Source organism: Nyctibius grandis, chromosome 5, assembly GCF_013368605.1.
Source record: "Nyctibius grandis isolate bNycGra1 chromosome 5, bNycGra1.pri, whole genome shotgun sequence".
Classification (NCBI taxonomy): Eukaryota; Metazoa; Chordata; class Aves; order Nyctibiiformes; family Nyctibiidae; genus Nyctibius; species Nyctibius grandis.
The window spans coordinates 58,054,261-58,069,884 of record NC_090662.1 but is presented as its reverse complement, the minus strand read 5'-3'; the positions used below and the strand labels follow the sequence as shown (position 1 = coordinate 58,069,884).

At 46.2% G+C, this 15,624-nt stretch overlaps 1 protein-coding gene across 1 annotated transcript in view; it reads left to right on the top strand.

The window, feature by feature from the left end:
• The window catches only part of GRIN2B (glutamate ionotropic receptor NMDA type subunit 2B), a 183,926-nt gene that overhangs the window by 80,458 nt on the left and 87,844 nt on the right, over nt 1-15,624 (top strand). The window contains exon 3 of the mRNA XM_068401205.1: nt 14,615-14,729. Coding sequence (XP_068257306.1) covers nt 14,615-14,729 — 115 coding nt within the window. The remainder of the gene's footprint in view (nt 1-14,614; nt 14,730-15,624) is intronic.

Genomic DNA, 15,624 nt, shown 5'->3' with positions numbered 1-15,624 from the left:
TTGCTTCGCCAGTTGTGTGGTTGGAGTAGGAGTCAATTCCTTCCTGCCGTCTGCAGCCGTCTGCAGCCTGAAACGACTCATCCATTCCTAACCATCCTAGGGGCACAACTATAAATACTAGCAAGGGTTCACAGAAGTTGCCAGCCCTTTTCAAGTTCTTTCTCCAAAATCTGTCTTTGACCACTTCTTATGGCAGCAAAAGGCTTCTGATGAAATACAGTGTGCAAAGGGGTGTGAATGGCTGATCGTTCATTTCACCGAGCTGCCTGCCCTCCGAGTGTTGCAGAAGAGGGTTAGAAGGCAGTATTAACTCTTTTTCACAGTATGCTTCGTTTCCATTAGCACAATATCCTCTAATTTTTCACTTGGCTGCAACATGGTGTCATCTGTCATGTCTTAGCGATAGGTTGGGACATTTGTTGTACTGAGTGGGATAGACACAGTCGAAAGGGACATGGCCCTATGGAAACATGGACACAACAACTTTTAGTCAGACATAGCCCTTCTTCTTGCCTCAGTAGCTAAGTTTGCGGGGAAGTAACATTTCCATCTTGATTTCAGTGATTAGGAGTGACATCCTCTTTCTACAGCCATCTGGGGTGTGAAAACAAATACATCTCTGTGGTCCAAATCGATCCAGAAAGGTGGAAAGCAAATCAATGGCTATCAGAAAAATTATTCCTCTCTGCCTCGCTCCTTTCCACCCGCCCTGGTTGTTTCATTTGCTGATCCGTATTTCCTCCCACTCTTCAGCTGGGCCAAATTTGGCTCTGTCTGGCAGAGGCAAGGGCACCAGGAGTGTCATGGCTAGTGGGGAACGGGGAGAGGAGTGGGGCTGGGGTTCGTGAGGAGGGGCTACTCTCAGAGCTGGCCAGATGATGGCTCCCACCCCCCCCAGCCCCTCCCAGGATCCCCTCCAAGCCCATTTCTGGGATCCTGACTGACTTTGGCAGTTGGCTGCTGATGCAAGAGGGTTTCCATGGTAATGCACCAGTGCTGCTCGCTCCCTCCTCGGAGCTGTGCCTTCCTTTCCCTCCCTCTCCCTCTCCTCAACCCCCTCACCAGCCCTCCTGTTTCTCAAGCCTGTTGCCATGGAAAAGTCATAATCCACAGAGAATTTCAGCTCCCCTCCACCCGTTGTTTTTTTTTTTTTTTTTGTGTTAAAGGTTTGCTTTTCAGTTTAATGCGTGAGTAGGGGAGGCTCCATCTGCCTCTTTGAAACCTTGTTCCTGGGCAAGAGGGAAGTCTCTGTCTTGGACTCAGAGGTCATCCTGGAGGGAGGGTGGTGGGAAGCCGCAGAGAGGAGCTGCAGCTGATGTGCACCCTGGCAGGGTTATGGCTTTGAAAAATGCTTACGTGACACTGGAGGTTATGACCAGTTTTTTGAAGGGACTGTGTCGTTTGGAGTCTGGAATCTGAATCAATGATGTTTAAGTGTCCAAGACATGTTGGAGAAAAAAGAGGAGTGAGAGATTTCTGAAAGGTGCCTTCTCTGGAGGCTGCTTTTTCTGAAGTGCTCATAGTGACTGATGCCAACAGAAAAGGGTGCAGACAACTCATACGCTGCCACAATATGTGCACAGCAAGAGCTGTGGAAATGACACAGCTGAAGGTACTGAATGAGACCAGAAGTACAGCCCACATTATCACACCTGGTGCTCATGCTAATTCCCAAGCTTTCAGGGTATGTCCACACTCAGGACTTGTGTGTGAGGTTTGTGGATTATGTTTTAGTTGGTCAACTTAAGCATCAACTAAAGGTGAAATCAGTTAAGTTTCTGCTCAAATTAAGTAAACTTGCCTAGGTATCTGTCACGGTTTAAAGCTGGGCCGGCTATTAAACCTGCGGCAGACGCTCTCTGTTAACCCTCCCCCCCCACCCAAAGGGAAAGGGAAAGGGAAAAGGGAGAGAGACTTACGGGTTGGAAAGTTAAAACAGTTTTAATAAACTATAATAATGCAAAAGAGTGTAATAATAATATTGGAATAATCAAATATATACAAATATATACAAAACCAAGATCGAGCTCCCCCGATGTCGGCCACATCACCACCGGCACTGCAGGGCAGGCTCCAGGAAGGCCCAGTCTGGGCCCAGTGACGGTCGAGAGCTGGATTCAGGGATGCACGAAACCGTATCGGGGCAGCAGGAAAACGGACAGAGTCCTCCTTGGACACTGGCCAAAGGCTCAAGCTGCAGAAGCAGCCTGAAGCAGCAGAAACACCCAAACACAGCAGAAGACGCAAGGGAAGGGGAAGAAAAAGGGGCCGGGGCGAGACCCTCCTGATCCCCCCGCTTTATACTGAGAATGACGTGTGTGGGATGGAATACCTTCGTTGGTCAATTTTGGGTCATCTGCCCTGTCCGCTCCTCCCTGCAGGTGCGACCCCCCTTCCGCTCTTCACTCGTAAGTGGTGAGGTATTTAGCAGTGACCTTGGTTTCTCTAAGACTAAGTACAGCAAGAGCCTTTCTGCATAACATCCCTGCCAGTGCCTCAGTGATAACTACAAACTTCGAGTGTTATCAGCCCTAGAAGCAGACACTGTCTGCAAAACATGCATACTTTCAGAAAGTGCAGTTACTTAGAAGAGACTTAGCTGAAAGTAAAAATCACTGAAAGGAAAATTGGCCTGGTTTAGGCCAAACCAGGACAGTATCTCTGAAAAGCACTGGGGTACTCTAATAGCTTTGCTGCTCTGGGTAGCAGAGCTGGTTGAACTGGAGGGAGCTGTGGTATGGTAATAGATGTGGCAATTGACCCTCTGCTGCACTCTCCATGGAAGTGTTCTGGTCTCACTCCCAGCACGCTTGCTGTTTCTATCTGCGCTGTGTTCAGGCTTCCCGCAGTGGGCACCGTGGCCTGGGATCCTCAGATGCATGTTGGAAAACCTTATTCACAGTATTTCTAGGTCCAAGGAGTCCTGTAAGTCTCCTGAGCAAAGAAATATTCTTGGGTGATTTCCCCCTCTGACTGTGCAGGAGAGAGAAGGGAAAGGATTCAGATAATATATCCCAAATTTGGACCTTGTACTTATTTCAGACCTCCTGAGAGTCTTTTATTGGACACTATGTTAGCATCGTGCCTGAGGCTTCTTTAAACTGACCTTTTCCTGGAGGAGATGCAGAGGAGTAATTCAAGACCAAATGCAGCTCTATAGTAAAACGGCACGTTTACTTCACTGGAGATGCAGCAACGCGGGATGAAGTTGACTCTCTCTCTTTTCTTGTTCAGGAAACATTAAGGATGCACATATTTTTTTCTTTTTTATATAGACAACTACATTCAGGTGGCCTGCTGCAGATACCTAACCTATGCATTGTGGTTAACTCTCCCCATTGTCTGTGTGTACCAGGCATCTGAGTCACTTGCTGCTCCCCTGGCCTCAGATGTCATAATAGTTGCTGAGTCTAAATTGGGCATGTGGAGTAGGTGATGGACTGTAACCTAGAGGCTTTTCAGGCTGTTGGAAAAATTATCAATTTACAAAACCATAATGTCACAGTGCTGGGTCATTGTAGCTCCTCTTCTTTTGCATGAATTCCTGGAAGGTGACGGATTTTCAGCTGCCACACACTGTGATCTGTCCCACAGAAAGCAAAAAGCCTGGTCTGTCAGCAATGCTCTACCTCTTTCCTGTCGATGTGCCTTTACTCTGTTCTAGATGAACATAATTTCTTCAGTCCCATGCCCTCGGTTGTTTGTCTCCTTCTGTCTTCAACCTCTTTTCTGACACCACTGAGGAAGAAGCCTGAGTAGTCGTTGTGCCATGTTGGGCACCTGTCAGGTGGACCCCATCTGTATGTTTCACAGAGGCTCCTGAACATCTAGCAGCAGAGAAAAAATCTTCAGTCACTACCAATCTGGTCTAGGAGCTGGACCGTTGACCGCAGGGCAAATATTTCCTTTCTGTTTGCAGCTTTCAGGCCCCAGGGATGGATCCCAAAAGGCTTTTCAGGGCACTGTGTGAGAATGTAGGAGTGCACTGACCATATCAGCAGACACAGTCACCCTCCTTGTGCTTAGCAAGACCTTGTGTAGCCCCCAGACATCACTCTCTCTTTTACCAAAAGGAGGAGAGAGAGGGCATGTAACTTTATTTAACAGAGCCTGGACTACAAACTACATCACAAAACACTCTGCAAACTTAATAATACAAGGCACAAGTCGGATGTGATATAAATGATGTAAATGTGTGAACTCTGAGTAGGACTTTGGCAGTGTTCCCAGCCGTGTTCAAAATGTACCCATGATATTTCTATCTCCCATATCGGGAACCCACTAGAGACAGGCAGAAAAGACTTAGGTTGAGTTTATTATCCATATTTATAATTCATTTCAGAATAGCATCTTCCTCCCACACTGATCCATCCTCACAGCACTACATATGCACCCAACTCAAAGCAGGAGGCTTCACACTCTGACTTGTGGGGCAAGAGTTGAGAATGGTGAGATATGCTTGAAGCATGCAGTGTGTGTTGGGCAACCCAAAATAGATGGTGCAGGGAAATATGGACCCTGTAGCTATGCAGGTAGAGGTAAAGAAAGGGGTTTGCAAGCTGTCAAGTCATGGGACTTTTGGGGCAGAAAGGAGGCATGCCAGAGTGTAGGAACCCAGGTGAAAAACTGGAAGGACATTCTTGGTATTTATCATCTCCCTTTTATGTTTTCCCAGTATTTGAAAAAGGGATGATGTCAGTGGAAGAAGAGCACAGAGGGGTTGTGGCTGTGACCAGGTTGAGGATAAGCAAAGGCTCGTGGCTGAGGATTTGCAGAGTAATTTTGCAGAGAGTTGAGACCTGGAGTCCAGGGAGCACCTGGATGGAGACATCTTGACTTTCAGAGCCTTGTTGGCCCACAGTGGGAGCACAGAAAGTGCCAGTGCTCGTGTGGTTGAACTGGCTGCAGTGAAGACAGCAATGCCCCAGCAATGACTGCGTTGGAAGTGCTGATGAAGGTGATGGCTGACAACAGAGAGCCAATGAGAAGGACGGCAGAGATGGCAGTTTGAGTGGAGAAGCAGTGGCACAGGGATAGGTGCTGGTGGTAAGGAGGGTACTGATTGCAGCAAGTGTTAGAGTAGCATTTGGAGTGCTAACTGCAAGTGAAGACAAGGGTGGCTAATTACAGACATGATTGTGAAGAGGAAGAGGAGGCAGGCTCGAGGAGGAGTGGTGAGGTCTGCGATTATGGCACTGTGCAGTGAAGAAGCTGCTGTTCAGCGTGGGGCTACAAGGGGTTCAGCTCTGGTACTACCTGAAGCTGTGTCCTCCATATGTGCTAGCTCGTGGCTTGCTTGCTTCTCCTTCTATCTCACTCTTCACTTTCTTTGCTACTGCAGCATTTTCCCTGTTTGCATGTAGCGCGGAGAGAAATGTGTTAATGGTTTCGTGTAGGAAAAGAAAAAGGAAAAAAAAAACCCTTAAATGAGACACTGCCCCACTGGTGATGTATCCTGTGCCCCTTGCCAGACAAATGCTAGCTAGGAGGTCTTCTCGAGAAGAATGAGTTTTCCTAATGCTGCAAGGAAAAAAATCACAAGGAAGTTTAAGGGGGAGGGAGAACAAAAAAAAAAGAACCTTAATTTTTTGGAGACCTTCCTCAGCCCAAGGAAGGGTTAATGCTTTAAATGCAATGTAATTTCAGCGGCACTAAAGAACACGTTTCCATGGAAACATCAACCCACGGAGGGAGAGAAAGAGGGAGAAGGGAGAGGGAGCAGCAGCAGCAGCAGCGGAGAGTGAGCAGCTCCTCTGGCAAAGGAGGAGCAGCCTACAGACCCCCCACACAGTTACTGACAGGAGTGATTATTTGTTTTAATCGATTCCCCCTTGGAGATGTGATAAGGAAGACAGTGATAGGGTGCCATCTTGGATGAACCTCTACAGACCCAGGAAAATCCAGACACACTTTTTGGACCAAGTCTCCTTGTGGGCAGTGACTCTGCTGCTGTGAGCACTGTGAATTCGCTGCCCTTGCAAGTGTGTGAATGCTTTCAATACTTGATAAACGTTGGATAACCCCCAAATCGCTTGTGGTTTCTTGGTGGGTCAAGAAAGTTAACTTAGTCTACTGGTTCAGAGAATGTAATAAAGGGATTTATTTCAATCTCTCCAGCTAGTTTAGCCTTGTCTGGCTTCTGGCAGTGGTGAGAGGGACCTTTCTGGCAGATTGGAGTGGTTTTCTGCAAGCAAGAAAGTCATGAAAGCTCTAGAGGAAAACTGATGTGCTCACCTGCTTGCTGGTCTTGACTCCCAGGACAGAAACTGGAATGAGCTCTGGGTAAATACTGAGATGCCCTGATGGTTGACTCCCAGCACACCAGCCACCTTCAGAAGACCAAAGGGGCTGTTGACCTGCACATCTACTTGGCCAGTTGTTTTAAGCTGTGGTCCACAGCCATGTGGGTCCATGGGAGATTTTGAAGGGACGTGCAGAAATTACTAAGAAAAGTAAGGCTGTTGTCAGTGGGATTAAATTCACTGTATGGGGACAATAGTTCAACTGGAATATTTTTTACGGCTCTGCAAATTGACAGAGCTTGAAAAACATCATGCTAGGTTAAAAATCACTGTGAAGAGCATCATTTAACTTCTCTTCTGTGACTGCTTGTCCTATCAATGTTTGTATGACTGTGCCCTAAGACAGATAAACAGATCTGAAGGACGTTGCTTAACCTTTCAGCATTTGCCTCTTCCTAGTGGTATGGCTTCCATCAGTGACCTGTTAGGTGGATGCCAGGACATAATTATGACCCATTGTCAGCTGTTCTGACAAATGTAATTTTAGTTGCTTTTACTGCCCTGTGTAAGCAGATTTTTAGTCCTTTTGAATGGGAGAAATACCTTGAAACCTAGTTTTACTTTGGAGTAAAGTTATATGTTATCTGTTCCTAATGAATAAGGAAGGATGGAAAGATGTAGCAATAAAAAATAATACTTTAAAAAAGTAATTGGCAGGAATTTATTAACTCAGTAAAGCTTTGCAGCTTGATCCAATTTTTGACTGAACATTTAGTTTTTATTTTATCCAGTCACTGTAAAAATTTTGACCTTAAAGCTATTTTTCTGTTAGATATTTTCTATTACTTAAAGGTTCGGTGAGTCAGTTCAGAAGTATATTCGTTTTTATCAAAGCTTTTTGGATAAAAAAACTCTCTGAGAATAGACTGATTATCTATGAGATTTATAGATATTTCCAGCTTTAACCAAAGTATGCTCTTAAAACACTTTTCCTTATTTCTGGTTTATTTCCAGTGAGGCCAGAAAGTGTAGAGTTATATTCTCAAGCTACTTAGGACTGTGTCATTTTCCCAGAAAAAAAGATAATTTTGGAAGAAAAGTTGTAAATCAAATATTTTGCGTTTAAAATGGAAAATTTTGACATGTAAATCCTATTTGCTGTCTCTAGTGATTCAGAGCATGGGAATTTTATATTCCTATTTCATGAAAGTTGGATGGACTAAATCTCCAGTGATATCCATTCCCCTGTTGAGGTGTTGCTGTTCCTTGTAGGATTCTTTCAGGGTGAGACATTACAGATGTATTTTAACCGGGGCTCTTGTCCGTAAAAGAAAGGGCAGAAGGTGTCACGCAACAGACCAGACTGTGTGGGAGCATGACTATGCCAGAAGCTTCATTTTATGTCCAATGTCATTGCAGTTTTCAGATCTTACAGTTCTCTTTCTTTCTGACAATATGTTGACCTCCTCATGAGAAAATGTTGTTGCCAAGTTCTTACCCCCCTTTCCCATTTAAAAAGTGGTTTTAATAGGTATTTTTTCCTGACTCTGGCATTTGTGAAAATAGGTCAGTCAGGATGTGTGTGAGAAAAATTTGGCTTTGGTTGGGTTTTCAAAATATTGCTGTGACCGACATAGCAGATGGGGCAAAATGAAGATTTATCCTACCCTTTTTTCCATAAACAGGTCACTTCATCCTAATGTATACCTATGTTTCCTACAAGTGTGCTAGCTCTCATAGTCTGGCCTTGGTACTGTCAGCAGCACCCTGGCAAAGGGAATGTAAAATGCCACTACACCTGAATGGAAGCACCTCTTTCTCCCTTTCATTCAAAGACAATGACTGCATAGGATGAAAAGCAAATGGGAGATCAGGTCCTAGATGGTATTAGGTACGTGGAAGAAAGAGCTATTGTGAAAACTCTGAAGCTCACTGAAGCAGTTGGACAAGCAGCCTTTCACCTAGGTGTCATTACTGCCACTTCTGCCCCAGGTTGGAGTTGACCCCATATTCCCCATTGGGGGGTAATTCGGTGGCCCTGCACAATGAGTCCCCCATCTGTCTGCTTCCTGATGGACATCTCTGCATGCTGCAAAACCCTGTGCTGCGGTGCTTGAGTTTCCTCTTACATTTTCAGGAGGCAGGCTGGGGACTGCATAGATTGTGGAAAGTGAGCCTCGCTTCTCATTCTCAGGAATGGTCCCATCTCGTTAGGATCAAGCAATGCATGTAGGAAAGCAGCCCTGCCATTTTTCTGGCTCCCTGCGTACTCTAAGGACAGATATATCCTCAGTCCCCAGGAACTGTCAGCTCAGAGTCTTTCTGAAATGACAAATTCATGGTAGATAAATAGAAGAAATGGGAAATAAAGTGGAAGTACCATTTTTTTTATGATTAAGAGAGGGAGTGATGGAAAAGATTTATCCTTCCACTGTATATAGGATCTGTCACTTGGAAGTCTCAGCACACATGTACATTGTTTTCAAAACAACTTTGCTGAATATGACAGAGAAACAGCAAGGACAAATCGGTATAAATTTGTCTTTCACCAGAAATGGGTATTTCACAGGTCAGGATCAAGCACCAAGAAAATTCATCTTCCTCGAGGTGAGGGGCAAGAGTCTCAACAGATCAAACAGTCTCACTCCATAGAAGTCAGCTGAATATCACTGATTTATTCCAACCCAGTATCTGCCCTCTTGTCTTTTAAGAAGGCGTGGACAGCAGGGAGAAAGCAAATTAATCACTTCTATCTCTTTTATCTTGTAGCCTGAGGGATATTTCCTAATCTAGATGCTCTCCTAACCTCTTTGTTTAATGAAAACAATCTTGAGCTCTGGGCATTTCTCTAAGCCTGCTGGTCAGGTTGGTTCCCAGTAGTATAAAATGGTTGTAGCCTGGACAAATTTTCTGGTGCAGGATGCCCACACAATTTGGAATTTGTTTTGTCTCTTTTCTACACTTGGTTTCTTTCTTGCAGTGCATCTCTCCAGATTCAGTGGAAACATTGACAGTGAGAGAGAAAGGAGCAAATGAAGAAGAGTGAGATAGTGTTCCTTTAAGATTTAATTTTCCTAGTCAATCGTTGCTTCTATTTTTTTTCCTGTCTTGTTTTGTTTTTGTTCCTCATGATAACAGAAAGAACAGAGTCCATGCCCCTTGTTACGTAAAATCAGCGGCACTTGTGCCCTTTGCGTGGAATCCTTTCTCGGTAAATCGTACCTGACACCAGACAGATGTTAGACACAGCCAGATGTGCCCGCCTTTCACGACTCCACAAGCCACCAGCACCGCAGCAGCGGGAGGCAGTGCAGGAGGCTGGGGCAGGGCAGGGCTATGAGCGATGGGAGAGCCCCTGAAAGGCTCAGACAGGGTCTGTACCAACCATGGGGAGGTTTGATTGAAGGCCCAGGTGGAGCCCATTCTCACCTTTTTGGAGGTGAACAATTGGGTTTGATATGCCATGGAGACTACCTTATCTCAAGAGACCTCATGCACTCACAGCCAGGCCTGGATGACTGTTGTGCGTGTACTGGCTGTCCTCTGAGGCAGAGGCAGCCACAGAAATGTTGAGCAATGGTATGGAGGAAAAATATCTATATTATTTTAAGCTTTCCATGGGTTTGAAGAATGGAGGTTTAAATCAGAAGTCGAAGTGATAAGTTGCAGTTTTGCTGTTAAAAAAATTCTACACAATTTCAGTCTCTCAGATGAGAGCAGAAGCTATTAACAGCATAGTTAGTGCTGGTTAAATGTTTGTCAATCACTTACCACTTGAAAGTCAGAATTCCCATTTTTAGATAAATACACTGGTCCTCAACTCCCTTTTCCCTGTCCTTTGAGTCCATGCACCTTTCTGTCTGTCTATCCTCATCCAGGAGCAGGCATGAGAGGTGAGTAGGACCTCCTGCAGGGCAGGACTGATGCACTCTGCTAAGGCTGTTTGCATCAACCCAGGGTGGGTAGGTCTTGCTGGTGCTGAGTGAGGGAACGTGGTTTGGAGCTGTGAGCACTTGTGCTGAAATGCAGTAACGCACTTGTCTTTGCTCTTTCCTGGGCATGAAGTGGGTCTGGGCAGGCAGCTATGCCTATCCCTGGTACCCCTGGCTGGTGGGTTTTTAATGCTGTCTCTAGGGGAAGGAAAAAGGCTATTTCACCATGCAGATTCTGTGGGGTAAAGGCCTTTCTCTGCCTTCACCTCACTGCTGTTACGTTCGACCTCAGTATTTCATGTAACAGTGAATTTCCAAAGAGGCTGATGGTGGTCTGCATCCCCATCCCCTTATCCTGCATCACACTCTGCCTGCCTTTTAGCCTGCAAATCCTCTCTGGCAGATGTATCTCATAGCCTTTCTTTCCCCACCCTCCACCTACACCCTCTTTTTCCCTTATGTGCTGGACTGCTGAGGTGACTCCCTGATGCTGATGGTGGAGAGGCTGTTTTATTTATATGGCCTGTCTTATTCAGGGAAGCAGTCGATGTTAGGATAATCATGCTATTTCAGACAGACTGCTTGTCTCATTGGAGCATAACAACCACTGACAGGGCACAGGGGAGTGTGTGTGTGTGCGAGCACGCACACGTGTGAGGCGGAGAGTGCAATGGACTGAACTGAGGCAATGTCCAAATTTGCCCACCCAGTCAGCAGGTTCAGGAGGAGCTGATTCCCAGTGAGGCACTGGAGGTAGAAGTAGGAGTGGTTAGTGCTGATTTCAAATGCATCTCCTTCAGAGCTGTCTCTGGGGCAGAGAAAAATTCGGCTAACACCCTCCCTTTCTCCCCCCAAGCCCCCTCTGCCTGCCACATTTGCCTCTCCAGGCTTTCTTCATCACTAGCTGAAACCATTGAAAATGTCATCATCTCTCTGCTGGTCCTAAACTGGCCATCTGATGTGGTTTTAATGCTCTATTTCCTATTCCAACCAGCCTTTGAAACACTCTCCATTAGCTTACAGGGCTGACATCCTCACATCTAGGGTGGGTGATATTACCTAATGGTCAGAGCACAGGATGGGGAGTTGTGTCTCCCTGAGTCTGTGCCCAAGGACACGTCCCTTCCTTCTTTGCTCCTGCCTGCTCATCCGTACCACAGGACTCACAATGTCAGCCTGTTCCCACAGTGTCATTTGTGTTTTGCTCCCACCCGGCTGAGTTTGGGCATTGTGGCTGCTGCATCTCCACCGGGCTAGGGACAGGCTTGACTCTTCTGTGCTTGCTTTGAGCAGCTCCAGAAATGCCCACATAAGCAGAATTCTTTTCTGAAAGGTGTTTCTGGCAAATTAAATTAAATTGCCTGTGTCTGACCCACCACACCCCCTTTCTCTTTCTCTCTCCATCTTGGAGTCCAAAACATCCAGGGAATCATGGATTAAGCCCTTTACAGGCACAGTTTCGTCTTGGGTTACTTCACCTGTGTGCACAGCCTGCTGCCTTCATGTTGTGCCCCTGTTGCAGTGGGTGGCTCAGTGCAGACATGCCAGGGAGTCTCCCAGCCCCTTGATTGCCTGTTTGGGGACTGGAGCATGTGTAGGCTGTAGGGAGGAAACAAATTCCCCTGGTCAGAGCTGGCAGCAGTCATGCTGGTGTACCAGAGCAGTGCTAGTGCCAAAGGGGATGACTCTCGCTGCAGTAGTAATGGATGGCAGAGCCACTCAAGTCTGGCTGCCTTGCAGCATGCTGCTGGCTTGGCCTGCCAGGGAGTCCTTCAAGCCCTGATGCTTTGTTACGCAGGTGTCCCCTTGTCCAGTGCACTTGAGCAAGGCCCGCAGCTCCCGGGTTGCTGCTCTCGCGCCACATCCCTCTGTAGGCGATGGGATCCAGCAAGCCACAGGAGTGCAGGGAAAGCTGGGGAGAAGCTGCTGCTTCTGCACTCCTCCTGCAAACTTTGGTAAACACGTTGCTAATGGGTTTGAGAGAAAACCCTATGAAGAGTTATTGTGCCAAATTTGGAGACTAATTTCAGTCATTAAGCTGCGAAGTGAGGGATTTTAGTGCCACTTTAAGTGTAAATCTCAAGGCAGCTCCACAGATCGGAGTTGCTGATGATCCCTCCTTGATTATTATTAGTGTTTCTAATCTTTCCAGTGGAAACGAACAGAAATGACACCCTCTTGTGTCATATCTGTTGCTGGTTTCTGTGAACTCTTCTTGTCAGGCTCTGCAAGGGAGATTCCCATAGTGGCATCATTCTCAGGTGGGAGGGGAAAGACGGCTGAAAACTGTTTAATATTGCTGTTTTTTTAATTAGATATTGGCACTGCTTTCTAACTACTGACATATAAAGCTGCAACTCCCATCAGGCTAACGGCATCCTCAGCTTCTTGTAGCCTTGCTTTGGCTTTATTCTGGTGGCCAGTGCAGACAAGTCATGAAATGGGTGTAGATGTAATCTTGGTCCACTGGAAGGTCTTTCCCATGACCAGAGACTTACACAGGTCTGGTAGGCTGCACATACCCGATGACGGTCTGTGCCTGGCATTCCTCAGTATGCAAATGGCCTGGAAGGAAAGGCCAGAAAAAGAGCATGCATGGTCCTGACATGAGATGTTTTACACCATTACAAACAATCGCGTGGCTAAAATTTTCCATGCGGCTGATGTTTTGGGGTTCTCTCAGTGTTTGAGCTTTTGGAAAATAGCCAATAGTCTGCCTTTGAAAATTGTTCTGTTGCAAATGTTTCACGCTGGGCTCCCTTATGGCTGGGGTGTGCATGTCGCTTGAAGGTTACAACATGGAGCAAGTATGGAATTTCCTTTAGAAGTAAACATAATTGCTGATTGTTCTTGGTAACGGGGAATTAGTGGATGAGTTTGGTTGATTAATGGAGTTAGGACAAAAACATCTGGGAAGAGGAAGAAGCTAAAATCATGACCTGTTTTTTTTATTTGTTTGGAGAAGTTTCCCTGCTATCAATGCTTTCATTAAATAAGCAGGGAGTTCTCTGTGTGCAGAAAGTGTGAAAGTGTGAACCCACTGAAAGAACAGATTTATTTTCCCCTTTTTTTCTTGAAATTGGTTCAAACCGAATTCAGAAGGGACAAACTTAAACTGAATATCAGGAGATGTTTCCTGGTGTCATGGTGTAATAGAGCAGAAGAACCTCTCATGTCTGTAGTGGAAATGTTGCTTGGGTAATTTATAGGAGAAATGGGCAACGCATGTGAGGGCAGAGTCCTGGGGCTAGCCCTGCAGGCAGCTTGGTCACCTCTGCCTCTCACAGTGATGTGATGCTACTGGTGCCAGAGCAGGTGTATACAGGCAAAATCTAGTTCATGCAACAGGATTGTGAATTGAAGTGAAATACGTGAACGGGGAAACTGTCAGAGTGCCACAGAGATGTCATATAAACCACTGAACTGTGAAATGTGTATTTGCCTCCTCCTCTTCCCCACAGTGACATTCTGGATAGTCTGACAGTTAAAACAGTATATCTGATTCTCATTTACAGCAAAACCACTTTAACACACTCTCACGATGCAGCAAGGCCTTGAAATGAGTGTAGCTGTAATCTCGGTCCACTTAAAGGTCTCCTCCACTTGCCAGAGCTGAGTGAAGAGGCCTTAGGATAAATAAGATTGAAGCCTGGGCTGTTTAATAGTCCATTTGTACAGCTGACATGAGATGCCCCAAAACAGGGTGCCTTGCGCAGAAGTGACGGGGCCTTTCCAGACAAAGAGAATCATTAATGTTGGCTGCAGGGATTTTCAGGGCTGGTCACCCTTTAGTTTGATCTTGCTGGGTATAAGGCATGACTGTCCCTGAGGAAAAGGACCTCACTGGACTATCTCAACATCCACTGTCCCTGTTCCCGAGCTGCTTCAGAGGGTTGCTTTGGGCCCTGCGAGGTGTGCTGGCTCTGATAGGGATGGATCTTCCTGCAGGTGTGCTGCTCCTTCCTCTGCTCTCTGGAGCTTCCCTTATCATTGCCTTGATGTTTGGACTGGGGGGAGGCTGTCCCCACTGCTTCACCTGTAGGCTGTGGAGCATGTTTACATGGGTAATAATTGCTATGGATCCCCTGCCCTTTGGTGTAAGGGGAAATCAAGGATCATGGGCACATGTGTGTGCATGTGACTCTTAGTTGTACTTTCAGGAATTCATTGAGACCCTACCTGGGACATCGCTTCCCTATCCCAGTCATAAAACGGGGTCAATTACCTTGCCTTGCCTGATTGTCGCAGTTCCTAGAGTACTTGTCCTGCTTCTCCCACCCCCTTCCTCTTAGATTTTTCTTTGCTGTCCCCAGCTTCATAACACTGTTTGCACTGTGCTCCTACAGTCCTGGTGTAAGCTACAGCATGGGGGGCAGGCTCTTGTTTTGGGTTCGGTTCCCAGGTGTTAACATTCTCCTTGCTCTTTTCTCTCTCCTGCAGGTACCTGATCAATGTCACCTTTGAAGGCAGGAATTTGTCGTTCAGTGAGGACGGATACCAGATGCATCCCAAGCTGGTGATCATCCTTCTGACCAAGGAGAGGAAGTGGGAGAGGGTAGGATATATTTGGTAATTCTCAAACTGCATCAAGGAGCAGGATGGAGGAAAGCTGCAGGCAAATAAACCTCCCCACCTTTCTGTACTTCTTATCAAGGGCTGGCAATCTCCTCCTTGCATCCTGCACCACTGGTATCTCCAACACCCAGACTGCTGTCTTCTCCATGTAGGATGCCATTACATTCTTCCATTAGTGTGCATAAAAAATTCATCAGCTTCCCTTCTGTAACCTGTGAACATAAGTTTTCCTGCCTTTCAGAGAAGAGACCTCCTCTGTGCCATGGGTTTCAATGGCAGAGACAGAAAATATTTCTCTGCATGGCTTGGAGGCAGTGAAGTTCTGTATGCTAAATGACTGTGACTGAGCTACAGCCACACTTAGTAATATATGCCAGTGTTAACTGTGCTTGATATATCTGGCCAGTGTCATTTGCAATGGGATGGTGCATTAAGTAGGATGTATACGTGAGACCATATCAAGTTGTTCAAAGATCCAAATTTGCATATAATTTGCATGTAACCCAAAGCACCATTTTAGAAATGGTGTGGATTTCTATGTTAGTGCAAAGCTTTGGTTCATTTCGCCTCCCACATAAATGTCAGTGGTCCAGGTTCAGAACAAGCACTCCCAAAGGGTTTGAATTGAAGGAGAGGGGGTAATTTGAGGGCTAAGAAACGAGTGGTAAGAGGGGTTGTTCAGTCTCTGAGAGCATATTCGTGGTCTCTCAGATGAACCAGACAATTAGTGGAAGGGATGCTGGTGAGCTGGAGTGTTTGGGTTAGACCTGGGACCTGCCTGAGCCTTGCTATCTATGGGGACTACTTGGCATCCATTAAACCAGAACAGTTCTTCATTTCATAGGCGCTGGGGCTGGACTGAAATGAGACTATGA